The sequence below is a fragment of the Topomyia yanbarensis genome, chromosome 1, assembly GCF_030247195.1.
Source record: "Topomyia yanbarensis strain Yona2022 chromosome 1, ASM3024719v1, whole genome shotgun sequence".
Taxonomy (NCBI): Eukaryota; Metazoa; Arthropoda; class Insecta; order Diptera; family Culicidae; genus Topomyia; species Topomyia yanbarensis.
In genome coordinates this window covers 174117217-174129096 of record NC_080670.1, presented here as the reverse complement: position 1 = coordinate 174129096, position 11880 = coordinate 174117217, and the positions used below count along the sequence as shown (strand labels likewise).

The 11880-nt window shown below is 41.5% G+C and overlaps 1 protein-coding gene across 1 annotated transcript; it reads right to left on the bottom strand.

The window, feature by feature from the left end:
• Positions 1-1652: 1652 nt before the first annotated feature.
• On the bottom strand, positions 1653-7398 carry LOC131676097 (uncharacterized). The gene is made up of 2 exons (XM_058955224.1): positions 7344-7398; positions 1653-2986 (listed from the first exon to the last, which is right to left on the bottom strand). The coding sequence occupies exons 1-2, from the start codon at positions 7396-7398 to the stop codon at positions 1653-1655; spliced, it is 1389 nt and encodes a 462-aa protein (XP_058811207.1).
• Positions 7399-11880: the final 4482 nt, after the last annotated feature.

The window sequence follows — 11880 nt, the reverse complement described above, 5'->3', positions numbered from 1 at the left end:
TTGTTTCCCTTTTCGCAATGCACACGCTTACATTACATTCACATTAAATCACGTTCGTTTATGCTAATGGAATTGTGGTACATCGATGTTTTCAAATGTGTGTAGTGCGAGATACATGCGTTGCGCATCTAATTTTTTTAAAATCGTTCAAAATTTCGAGTGTGTAATTACCCACTCGGTTATTTTCGAGTGGGTAGTACTACCCATACTACCTACGCTTTCCGCCGGCCCTGAAGACAAAAGCAATGGTTGCTATGATTATTCAACTACACTTTGTTGACAGTTTTTGAGTTGTCAAAAGTGTGCCTCATTGTGTCACAAATTGTGGTAACGAGTGAAATGATCGTGTATTACAGTGAATCGTAATCTTCTATCATGTTATCGTAGGTGATACAGTGTGTATGGCACATTGTTCTAAGCGACTTACCCTTGAGAATACCACACCAGAGAGAACCCACCCGCACCTATCACGACCGAACATGTGCCAACTATCCCCGGCGGCTGATGGCTAGGGTCAGTACCCAGGGTTGCCACATTGAAATCTGTATTTTTTCGTTAGAAAATCTGTAAATCTGTATCGCTGAACTAAAAATCTGTATTAAAAATCTGTATGAATAATTTAACTATAATCTTAAATAAAATCTTAATTATTCGGTGAAACAAATATTTTGGTATAACTGTTCAACTGATATTTATACCATTCTTTTACAATTTGGTAAATGGATTGTAAATTTATGTTGGTCATATTCGATGCCTTTCCAAGGAAAATTCGGAAAATTTAGTTTTGTCGAAGTCGTTGATAGCCAAGTGCAGATTTTTGACTGATTGCCTTTGTTTTTGTTAAAATTGATAATTTCGGGCTATTTATAAACATATGGTTCATCCAAACTTATAAGATTGAGAATGCTGTAAAAATCCGTTAAATGTTCCATAAGTTGTTTTTTTTAATATTTCGATTTGGGACTCGTGTAAAAATAGAGGAGCGTGCGATTTTTGGGGCGTATTCCAAATAAATTACAATACGCAATACAAATGAATAGTGCAAATCAATGAAGATTTTACATTTTATTATGAGCATGTAAAATAATTAATATTTATTCAAATTTTCTTCTGTGTGATGTTTATACATTGTTTTATTGAACTTACCTTTCATTGATTTTGTAAGTTTTATGTTATTTGCACCTCCTTGGTTCATAACATAGGTTTTTGCCTTCAGAATTGCATCCATCGTATGGGAAGCCAATCGGTTTCTAGCTTTCGATTTGTTAGCGTTGTATAGCGAAAAAATTCTCTCCACACATGCCGAAGAATGTGGAATAATCAAAAATATTCGCACGAAGCATCGCAATATTGGATATAAGAACAAACCATCGCGTCTTTTACTATCCAATAACTGAGCCCAAGTCGTATTCATCTCCATCGTTTTATCTTGTGTGAGATTGATTTTCAGTCGTCTAAATTCATGTCTTGCCTATCAATCCCTTCGAGAAAGCTTGGAAATTGCCGCATTAATCCGTTTAGGTTTGGTAGCTTAATGAAAGTTCCAGGGTTTATTAATGCGGCAGTTTTAATTACAGGATCCTTGAAGTCAAATCGTTTTAAAATCTGTTTAGTCAACTCGATATAAAAATCGCGACAAATTGATTTAAATGTTAATTGAACAGCATTTCCCAAAGCTTCCTCTGCTTCCTCGGCGTTAATGCCGACGTAAACGTCTTCGGGTTTTTCAAAAATAATTCAAAATCGGTAACATCCACATCATCGCCAGTAAACCGCTGAACATAATTCTTTTTACACAAGTTGCCCAAAATCAAAGCCAACAAAGTTTTTGTCTCGTTGTAAATTTCAAAAAACTGAGAATTCTCTGACTGAAAAGTTTGGTTAGCGTTGTTGATGAGTGGTAATATATAATTAAGGAAAAGCATAATCGGTTTCGTCATAGGATCATTAAGATGAGTTAAAATGCGATTTGCCGTTGGGTTGTGGTCATATTTTACTTGGAACGAGAAGAATAACTTTAGTTCATCGAATCTTTCCAAGTTTCGATTAATGACAGCTTCCAAAGAAAGCCATCTAGTGGCGGATGGATGGAGAATCTTCAACGGCTTGAGGTCTACAATATCCTGCATTTTTTTAAACTCTTTTGATCGTTTAATACTGCTTGATAAATAGTTATATATATCACGCATCAGTTGTTCAACGTATGATGGAACCTTTTCGCAAGCATAGCTAGCACACAAGGCAAGTGAATGGCAGGTACACTTTATAGATATCATGTTCGGGCATTCTTTTTTGAACAAACGTATCACTGAGTTGTTCCGACCCATCATAACAGATGCTCCGTCTGATGCAAATCCTCTAAGATTCTTTTTGTAATTGATGTTGTCTCTCTCAAACTCCGAAACTATAACCGAATGCAGTGTCGCATGGTCTGCACACTCAATTTCTATCGCAGTGTAAAATCGGTCTTTGGCACAAAAAGATACCTTATCCATTACCCGGACAACAATTGCAAGCGTTTTATTGCTACTAAAATCGGTAAACTCATCGACGATAATGGAGAAAATATCACTTCTCATTTGTTCGACCAGTTCATCATGTTGAGTCGCAGCAATAACCGACTCAACAACTGACGCCGTTTTGGTTCTTCCCAACTTTAGCTTTTGCAAGAGCTTCGAATCTATGGTGAGTTCTCTCAACAGGTCAGTGAGCTTGTCAACTGCAGTAAAAGGCACGTTGTTTTCCAAAGCCCATGCGCAGATTTTAAGTTCAGCCTCATTTACATTGTCTTGTAGAGAGGAATCATCTATCTTCGATTCGGATTCAAATCCCTCTTCCGCTTTACTTGCTGCGTCCCGATGCCGTTTCGTGGCGATATGTGTGCCTAGATTCGATTTCCCACCTCGAGCGATGCCAATTTTTGTGAGGCAGGTTTTGCAATAGGCGTGGTACGGATCATTTCGATATGCCTCAAAACATACAAGATCTGGCGAATCAATCCACTTCAAAGAAAAACGTTGACGTACCTTTGCTTTTGGTTCTTTTGTTGTTCTGCCTCTTTTTCTTTTCAGGCTTCTTCTGCCCATATTTTTTGCTGTCACTGAATCTTCTGAAGCACTGTCAAAAGCTTCCACTGAAATAGTTCTACATCAGTTTTGAGTTAAGAACATCTTCGTTAGTCAAAAATTCCGTTAGATTCGCAAGATATTTTTCTGGAAACTGAAACCGTTGTCTTAGTAGGATTTACAGGCACTTCTGTACTGACGTCGAAAGTTGCTAAAACGAAAATCCAAAAATGGATATATGTTACAGTAATGAAGTTACAAATGTAATATTTACATAAAGATCCATCCGTTAAGGAGTTTGAACTTATTGTTCTTCCAACTGGAACTGATGACATCGATGGAATCGAAACTGTACTGCCATCAACTATTGTTGCATCGGCTGTGAATTATATTTGATGAAAATTTAAAGCCTTAAACATTTTTAATTATCAGAACCTACCTTTGAAGAAATAAGCATCGAGTCTTTTTTTCGCCATTTTAATATATGGAATTTTGGAGGAAGTACGTGAAATTGCAACTCACAAAGTAATCGACTTACCACAGATAACAGACGTTTAGGCTAGAACAAAATTTCTTCAAAAACCTGTGTAAACTTTCAAATTGATAAACGTTGGAAATCCGTGTTTCACTATTGCCATCTGCGCAACTGTTTGCTACACGTGTTTGACAGCTGCACTCTAACTGCATTGTATCGATCACTGCGCCATCTGCAAACGTTTGCCAAACGTGTTTCAGACGTCTAATTTATTCGGAATTTCAGTAGCGGGTATTTACACATGATTCAAATCGAGCTTAAACGTCTGTTATCTGTGAACTTACGCATGAACAGGCACAACCAATACAAACGAAACAACAACGCCAGCAATGTTCCTCTAGTAAAGGTCTGGACAAGATGAATTTGACGTATCAAAACTACCCACGCTGTTTTACAGTGAACGGCATGTTACGGTTGCGGCGGATAGCCTAGAACAAATTTCTAATAGCCTATCGCTGGATAGCATTTAAATCATCCGTCATTTTTGTTTACTGGGTACGGCAGCCAACAGAGTGGCGGCGAGTAGCTGAGCTGGTCCTGACATTAGGATGGATAATAAAAATTATGTTACGGCCTACGGCTTTTCAGAAGCCACATTATGTCCAGTTTCATCACATCAAGATCGTGGTACTGCTCACATGCGATATGTTGTGAACTTTTATAAGCTCCTTAATTTAAAAATAAGGATTTGTTTTGAAATTCATTCATTTAAAGACATATTTGTGTTGAGATCATAATTGAGGTATATTTTTAAAAATTTAATGTTACTGGTATATTGTTACTTGGTTTTCGGTGATTGATATTGTTTATGTCAGCCTTATTGTCGTGTATGGTCAATTGAAACAGACAAATGAATTCTCGGCACATGCGCTTCTATCTCAGCGTTCTTTTACTCTCATTACATTTTCATTTAATATTTAACTACATTTGATTTTTAGTGGCAGCTTCGTAATTGTCCAGTATATTTCTGTTGACTGAAATTCCGGGCAGTTTTGAACACAAAATTTATCTTGATGACTCTATACAACTCTAAAATTGATTTTGCATAACGGCACGATGTAAAATCAGGCAAAAACAAGAACCACAGTCTTGTCTAAAAGAGATAGTCGATTTTTTAGAAGGCACTCTGTGTGATAAGTTCCCGTCCCTGGTTCATAATCCTGATTGTGACAAAAATCTAACTTCGTTTGCCGCAGCTGCAGATTGCTTGCCACACCAAAAAATCTTGAACGATTTCGATTTATTGTTTGCATTTTGCCGCGATATTGAATAAACGGTAAAATATCAGGTACTCTCGAAACCGTGGCGTTCTCTGCCCCGAATCGTTTCTATGTTTGCAATGGGATAATTTCGAATTCTTGCGATATGCGAGCTGAATTTCCTTACGTTTGCTTAGCTATATATATTTGCTGGTTATGTTAATTTATAGACAGAAATCTCTTGAAGTGAAATAGGATATACTGATTTTATCTCTGTGATGTGACGCTTATTCTAATTCATCGAATGTCACTCTTAATGTGTTGACGGCTGTTTAATTATAGGGGTCCCTCCGCTCAATAGTGCCCAGGGGCCTCCAATGGTCTTAAGACGGCCCTGGCTAGGATCATCTCATAAAAGCGTCAATGCTACATCGTCCGAGCATCACTGGCCTGATCCTGGCAGAACACGCAGTTGCCTCAGGAATCCCGCTGCTTTATAGGATACCTGGAAGACGAACGGCTCGCTGTAATACCAAGCCAACGCTGGACACTAAAGAACCCGAAAGAACCTCACCTATTATAGCTTTAAGCGAGCACTGTCGTTAATGAATGAAGTTTGTAATTGGCCAGCCGAACCGCTCCCCGCTGTTAAGTGAGTGATTTAAGCGCCACTCTCTAATTGAGAGACCACCCACCAGGTAAAGGTTTGCCCGGCCTGAGAGCTTTCAAGGGAAGGTTCTATTTATCCCTAATACGGGAAGGGAAGCGAGCTAGCTGACTCAAAACGTGTCCGATGTACTCGACCTAAAGACCTAAACTGCAGTCAGGATGTCCGTACATTCAAATACAATGTCCGTCGCCACGGGTTTTCTTATTACGGGCAAAGTCTTCAAATCTCACCACAGACTGACAAAATGAAAGTATTGGGATTTGTCCCGGTTGTTCTCGGAGTCAACCTCTCCAGTAAACAGCAAACTACAAAAAAATAACTAAACGAAAACCGACGACCGTTGCGAATCTATGAGAAAATAAAGATCGCGCACGACGCGACCAATAAGCACAATGCACATTGGATGAGAACACGAGGCTTACCTTTAGACTCACAAATACGCCTACACTGACTGCCACTGAATGGGATTCTATCTAGCTGTTTGTTGGGAAAAGAAACGTAACGTTTTAGCAAATTGTTTATGAATCTTCATGTCATTTTTCTACCTTTTTAAAACACACCACGACGCAGATTTTAACAAACGGACAACTCCTGCCTCTTCCACTAGTCAGACCAAAGTGAGAAATCTTGCATTGGGAATCCTCAGATTAACCGGGCATTTGGTAACCGTGTTCAAATGCACGAAATCCCAAATTTCAGCATCTTTTTCTAACGGAAAATTTTAATCATACCAAGCAACTCCCCTCCCACTTGACAGTGCGAAAAAGAATCATTCCCCCGGCACATTGCGTAAGGGTCAGTGGCAAGGATGCAAAATGCCTACCTTTTCTGCGGCTGTAATTTTTCGGCCTACATTCTCATTTCTTTCGACGCTGCTGTTGTTCGCTAGTGCAGGACGCCCAGCGCTGTACGGCAGTCTGCAAGCAAAGCAGTAACATGACAAAAAATACTGCCCCCAGTACAGCCACCAGACGCAGGCGGTACAGCTTCTCTTTCCTTATTTTACACTTTTTAATATTTTTAATCTATTCAATATTTTTAATCACAAACGACGACAATGAATGCGATATGAAAGTGTCGCAATAATTATCTATTTACCCTTCATCTCACCCAAATGCCAAAAATTGTTCAGTAGGGTATGTTATAGAAGAAAAAGAAAAAAATGAAGTTTTCTCATCTTGTCTTGAGCGTACCCTTCACGGGCAGGAATATTATCAATAAAGCATATATCGGTCAATATATGGATGGCGAAAGTGCATGTTTAAAAAGTTGATTCCATAGAAAACAAATGGGGTTGACGTATTGAAGCTATTTTGTCAATATTTTTATTACAATCTGCTTGTATCGTGTAGGGTTCGCTTTAGGGTACAAGTATCACATTACAGTATACAAAGAGGAATAAACACGTTTGTAAGCTTTGTTTTCTTTAGTTTTGCCAAAAAATGACGCTTAGAAAACTATATAAGTGCGCTATCGACAGCATAACATTACTCAATTGTTATAACGCTACCACTAGTCAAAACAATAATAATCAAAGCTGAATATAGAACAAGTCAATAAAAAAACTTGACACAGGTGTACCACCAATAGTACGACATTGCCGTAGCAATATTTGTTCGAAAAATAAACTAATTAGAACTTGCCAAAGCGTAAAAAGGAAAATAAACACTACTTAATGCACACATACAAACACACACACTCTATTCCTCCCGCAGAAGAGTTCACTAACGGAACTGCACGGAAATTAAGCTCCTTGCCGTTTCGGTCCCGGCAGTAACCACTATTTATCCAAACCTTCAACGCTCTCCACTCACGTACAACAGAAGCAACTTTTACCCAACAGCCAACCAACCAACCAACCATCCAGTACCTACCTAGTAAGTATTGAGTGCAGCTATCGTGGGACTCTTCTCGTTTCTGCGGTGCCATTTCGTGTACGGTACGGTTTAGGGTGCCGATAAAGCTAGAATTGTTCGACGTTAGCTGCATGCAAAATGTTTATTGCTAAGGTTGGATCACTGTAATTCTCGGAAAACATATGGACGGTGTTAAATCAGACCGGACTAAGTCGCAAAACATCAAAAAATTAGATAATGATAGCACTGGATAAAGAAATTCCTCTGCTACATTCGACTTCTACCAGATTTTAAACAAAATTAATTTCCAATTATAATGTAAAGGATGCTGTGACTCAAACTTTAAACTCGTTTTCTCGAAATCAATATATTGTCACTTAGTCCGGTGTGACTTAACACCGACCATATGATAGAACATTATACGAGAATATTTAACCTCACTTTTCTGACATTTCAGAGAGCTGTTTACTTGGCTTAGAAAGTTTTTGATTCCAGTCAGTACAAGAAAATTGGTTCGAATTGCTTTTTAATTCTAACACAATGTAAACAAGCTCGCTGAATTGTCATTTTTTGCGAGCAGATGACGACATCTTGCAATATCCCTTTACAGCGTCAACTGTCAAAATTTACTCTAAGGGGGAATTGTTTGTTTTTTACAATAGAGAAAAGAGAAAAATTTTCTCTTTCGTTGACTACTATGATCGGTTTTCGATCAAGAATGGTTTGCAAAGAATTTTCCTTCAAAGAAAGTTTAGACAGTTGGTTTATACGCCGTAATTATGTTTGTTTCGCGACATATGTAAACGGATTCCAACGAAATTTCTTTCTGATACAAAATGACAGTAATAATTTGATACAATTTTTTTGTTTTTGTACACGGTTGGATCCGGAAATTCGACGATCACTTTTTTCCCCACTCAGAGGCACCCTAATGTACATGCATGAACTGTTGGTTGGAAATCAGCTGTAAATATTTGAAACCCCAAAAGAGACGGGAGTTCTTCACACGAATCGGTTCGATGCCACACTGGAGCAATCACAAACGGCGCATTGATTGGCGGCATAGGGGAAATCAGGGAATGAGTGCTTCGCCGAGCTGAAGTAACAAATCGAAATTTTCAATTCTAACTTTTTCCTTTGATTTGATTTAGGACTCTCGAATAGAGTTCCATTTTTGTTGTTGTTTCTTCCACTGAGTACACTGCGAAGTTGTCCATCTAATGGATATATACAGAAAAGCTTGTAGAAAAATGAGTTCCAATGAATGCTTGCTTGAGTTATCCGACGTATTTTAAAAACAGTTCCTGTTAAGATAGCTGACGTTTAAAATACGCACACTTTGATCTTGCATTTCACAATGCCGCTCTCCGCTTATGCCCATCAGTTGTTTGTTTACCTCCAAATGCGGACGCTTTAGGAGGAGATCGGTCGGCTTACAAACAACAAAGCTGCCGGTGTAGATCAACTACCCAGCGAGCTATTGAAAGACGGTGGGGAAACACTGGCTAGAGCGCTGCAGTGGGTAATCTCCAAAATTGGGAGAAGGAGATTCTTCCGGAGGAGTGGATGGAGGCTGTCGTTTTCCCAATCTACAAAAAGGGTGACAAGTTGGATTGCTGCAACTACCGCGCTATCACACTACTTAGCGCCGCCTACAGATTCGGCAGGTTCTGCAGAAGTGCCGCGAATACAACTTGCCCATACATCATTTGTTCATCGATTTCAGTTCGGATTGACGGTGACGAAATCGAGGTGGTCGACGAATTTGTGTAACCGCCGACAATGATATCAGCAGATAAATTCAGAGATGGGTCTTGGCGGGAAATCGTGTCTACTTAGGACTCCGGAGGACGCTCCGGTCGAAAAAAATTCGCCGCCGCACGAAGTTGATTATCTACAATACGCTGATTAGACCGGTGGTCCTCTACGGCCACGAGACCTGGACTATGCAACGCGCCCATGGAGTTTTCGAACGAAAGGTGTTGCGTACCATCAATGGTGGCGTGCAGATGGAACACGGAACGTGACAGTTACATCAGCTACTGGAAGAACCATCCATCGCGCATACCGCAAAAATAGGACGTTTGCGATGGGCTGAACACGTCGTAAGAATGTCGGACGACGACATGGTGAACATGGTTTTTGAGGGCAACCCTACTGGAACAAGAAGACGGGGCGCACAGCGAGCACGGTGGATCGACCAGATAGAGGACGACCTGCGGACCCTTCGAAGACTGCGAAAACCAGATTGGACTGGTGTGTCTACGGTCCGCGAGAGAGCGGTAACATGGAAGCTTATAATTTCCATATAAGCAGGTGCAATTGCGACGAGGAACTTCACGATACGGTGAAGCAGTTTCACGCCATCGAAGAAGCAGGCGTGCGCCCGTCAAACGTTCCAATGACTAGGGAAGAAAAACGAGCGCTAACTATCCTGGAAACTAAAACCCAACGAGTAGAGAACCGTTTCGAAACGGGTTTGTTGCGGAAAGAAGATAATGTAGAATTGCTGAACAGCTATACGATGGCGGTACGTCGTTTAAAATGTCTCAAACGCAAAATGGATCGCGATCCGGTGCTAAAAGGGAATTTCCGTCGATAGATGTACGAGTACGCAAAGGGTTACGCGCACAGGGCTACGAAAGCGGAGATCGATGCAGCAGATCCAGGAAGGGTCTGGTACCTCCCGGTGGGAGAGGTAACAAACCCTAAGAAATCTGGAAAAGTCAGCGTCAAAGGTCCGGATCAACTCTCGTCAATTCCAGCCGTGCTATTCCGCTTTCGACAGTATGGGGAATGTTCCACCATATCCGTATCCGAGAGGAAGATATGAATTCCCAGCGCTTCTTGTCCATCGGAGATACCTACGATCTACTTGATGGGTGTCGCTACTTTCGAGAGCACCAACTTCCGCACAATTCGTCAAAAACCGGAACGCTGTACATCACGCTGGGGCATCAAAAGCGATTGTCCATGATCATGACGCTGACGATTACCTGTCGAGTTTCGAGTTTCCGCAGAGAAAGCGACAAAGGCAGTAAGCGACGTGCGATACATTCACGGTAAGGAGGCTTCAAATTGCACAACTGACGGTCAAATAGCAGCACGGTTCTCGAGCAACTGGGCGAAGTACCAGACGGAACTGACAAGCAGCTGAACCTGATCGACGGGGCGAAAATCGTGAGAATGCTCGGTAGGCTTTGGAGCCCTCTACCGAAATGATTGACGAAGTACAATCCATTGGGTTGATCTCGCCGTTTACCATCCACGGAAAGCTTTTAATCCAGGACTTGTGGCGGGACAGCACCGATTGAGATGAACAAGTATACGTTTTAGTCTAGGCGAGGTGGATCGAGATGATCAACCATATCGCAGAAGATTCAAATTCCCAGACGTTACTTTGCCAACGCCACGAGAAGGACCTACCTCAGGGCTGAAACGATGCATGTGTTTATCGACACAAGCGAAGCACCCTATTCGTGCGCCTACTACTTTCGCACCTTCAACAAACACGGTAAACGACAGTGCAGCTTAGTAGCGGCAAGATCCCTGAAACCGTGGTCTATTCCCAGGCTGTAACTGCAGGTGTGTGTGGTCAAAATTTCGCCAAGGAAAATCTCGACGTCCCAGTTTCCAAGACGATTTTCTGGACCGATTCCAGAACAGCGCTATCCTTGATTAATGCCGACCCTCAAAACTATCAGCAGTTCGTGTCCTGTAGAGTGGACGAGATACTTGAGCATACTTCGGTAAGCGACTGGAGATCCAGTCAATCCAGCGGACGAAGCAACGAAATGGGGCAGTGGACCGTACTTCAACCACGACAGCAAGTGATTCCAAGGACCGCACTTCCTGAGTCTCCTGAAGGCAGATTGGACCTGTCGCAATGATCCGATGACGGTTACCACGGAAGAAATGCGCGCATCGACGCTACATCACGGTTCTTTTGAACCAACGATCGATTTCCACTGATACTCTTCCTAGGACAGATTACAACGTGCGACCGCATACGTTCTCCGTTTTCTACACAATGGAAGAAACAGCCACGATATGGTGGACAGCTGCAACAGTCGTAGCTGAAGGCTGCTGAAGAAGCCATCTTCAAGGTAGTGCAACGTGATCACTACTCGGATGAAATTGCAGCACTGTCAAACACAGCGCCTAATGAGACCGGGCAGGTAGTCATCGGAAAAAACAGCTCCATCTACCAAATGATGCTGAAGCTGGATGAGATGGGTTTACTACGTGAACAGGGTCGAATCGCTGCAGTTAAGAACGTCCCCTACAACGTGTGCCATCCCGCGATTCTACTGCGTCACGAAACTTCTGGTGCATCGATTCCACCGCAATTTTCGCCATGGCAATGCCGAAACGGTCTTAAACGAAGTTCGACAATTGTACGCTATCCCGAGACTTCGACTGGTGTTCAAGAAAGTGGACAGAAAATGCCCGTCCTACAAAATACGGCGTACCCGACCGATGATCCCTCCAATGGCACCACTGCCACCTGTCCGCTTAGCCCATCACGAGCGAACTTTCACCTACACAGGGGTGG

Bases quoted from the DNA above. Each gene is read 5' to 3' on its own strand.
- LOC131676097 (XM_058955224.1), bottom strand. From the start codon at position 7,398: ATGGCACCGCAGAAACGAGAAGAGTCCCACGATAGCTGCACTCAATAC. The intron at 2,987-7,343 runs GTAGGTACTGGA...TTGATTCGCCAG, and splicing joins CTGCACTCAATACTTACTAG to ATCTTGTATGTTTTGAGGCA.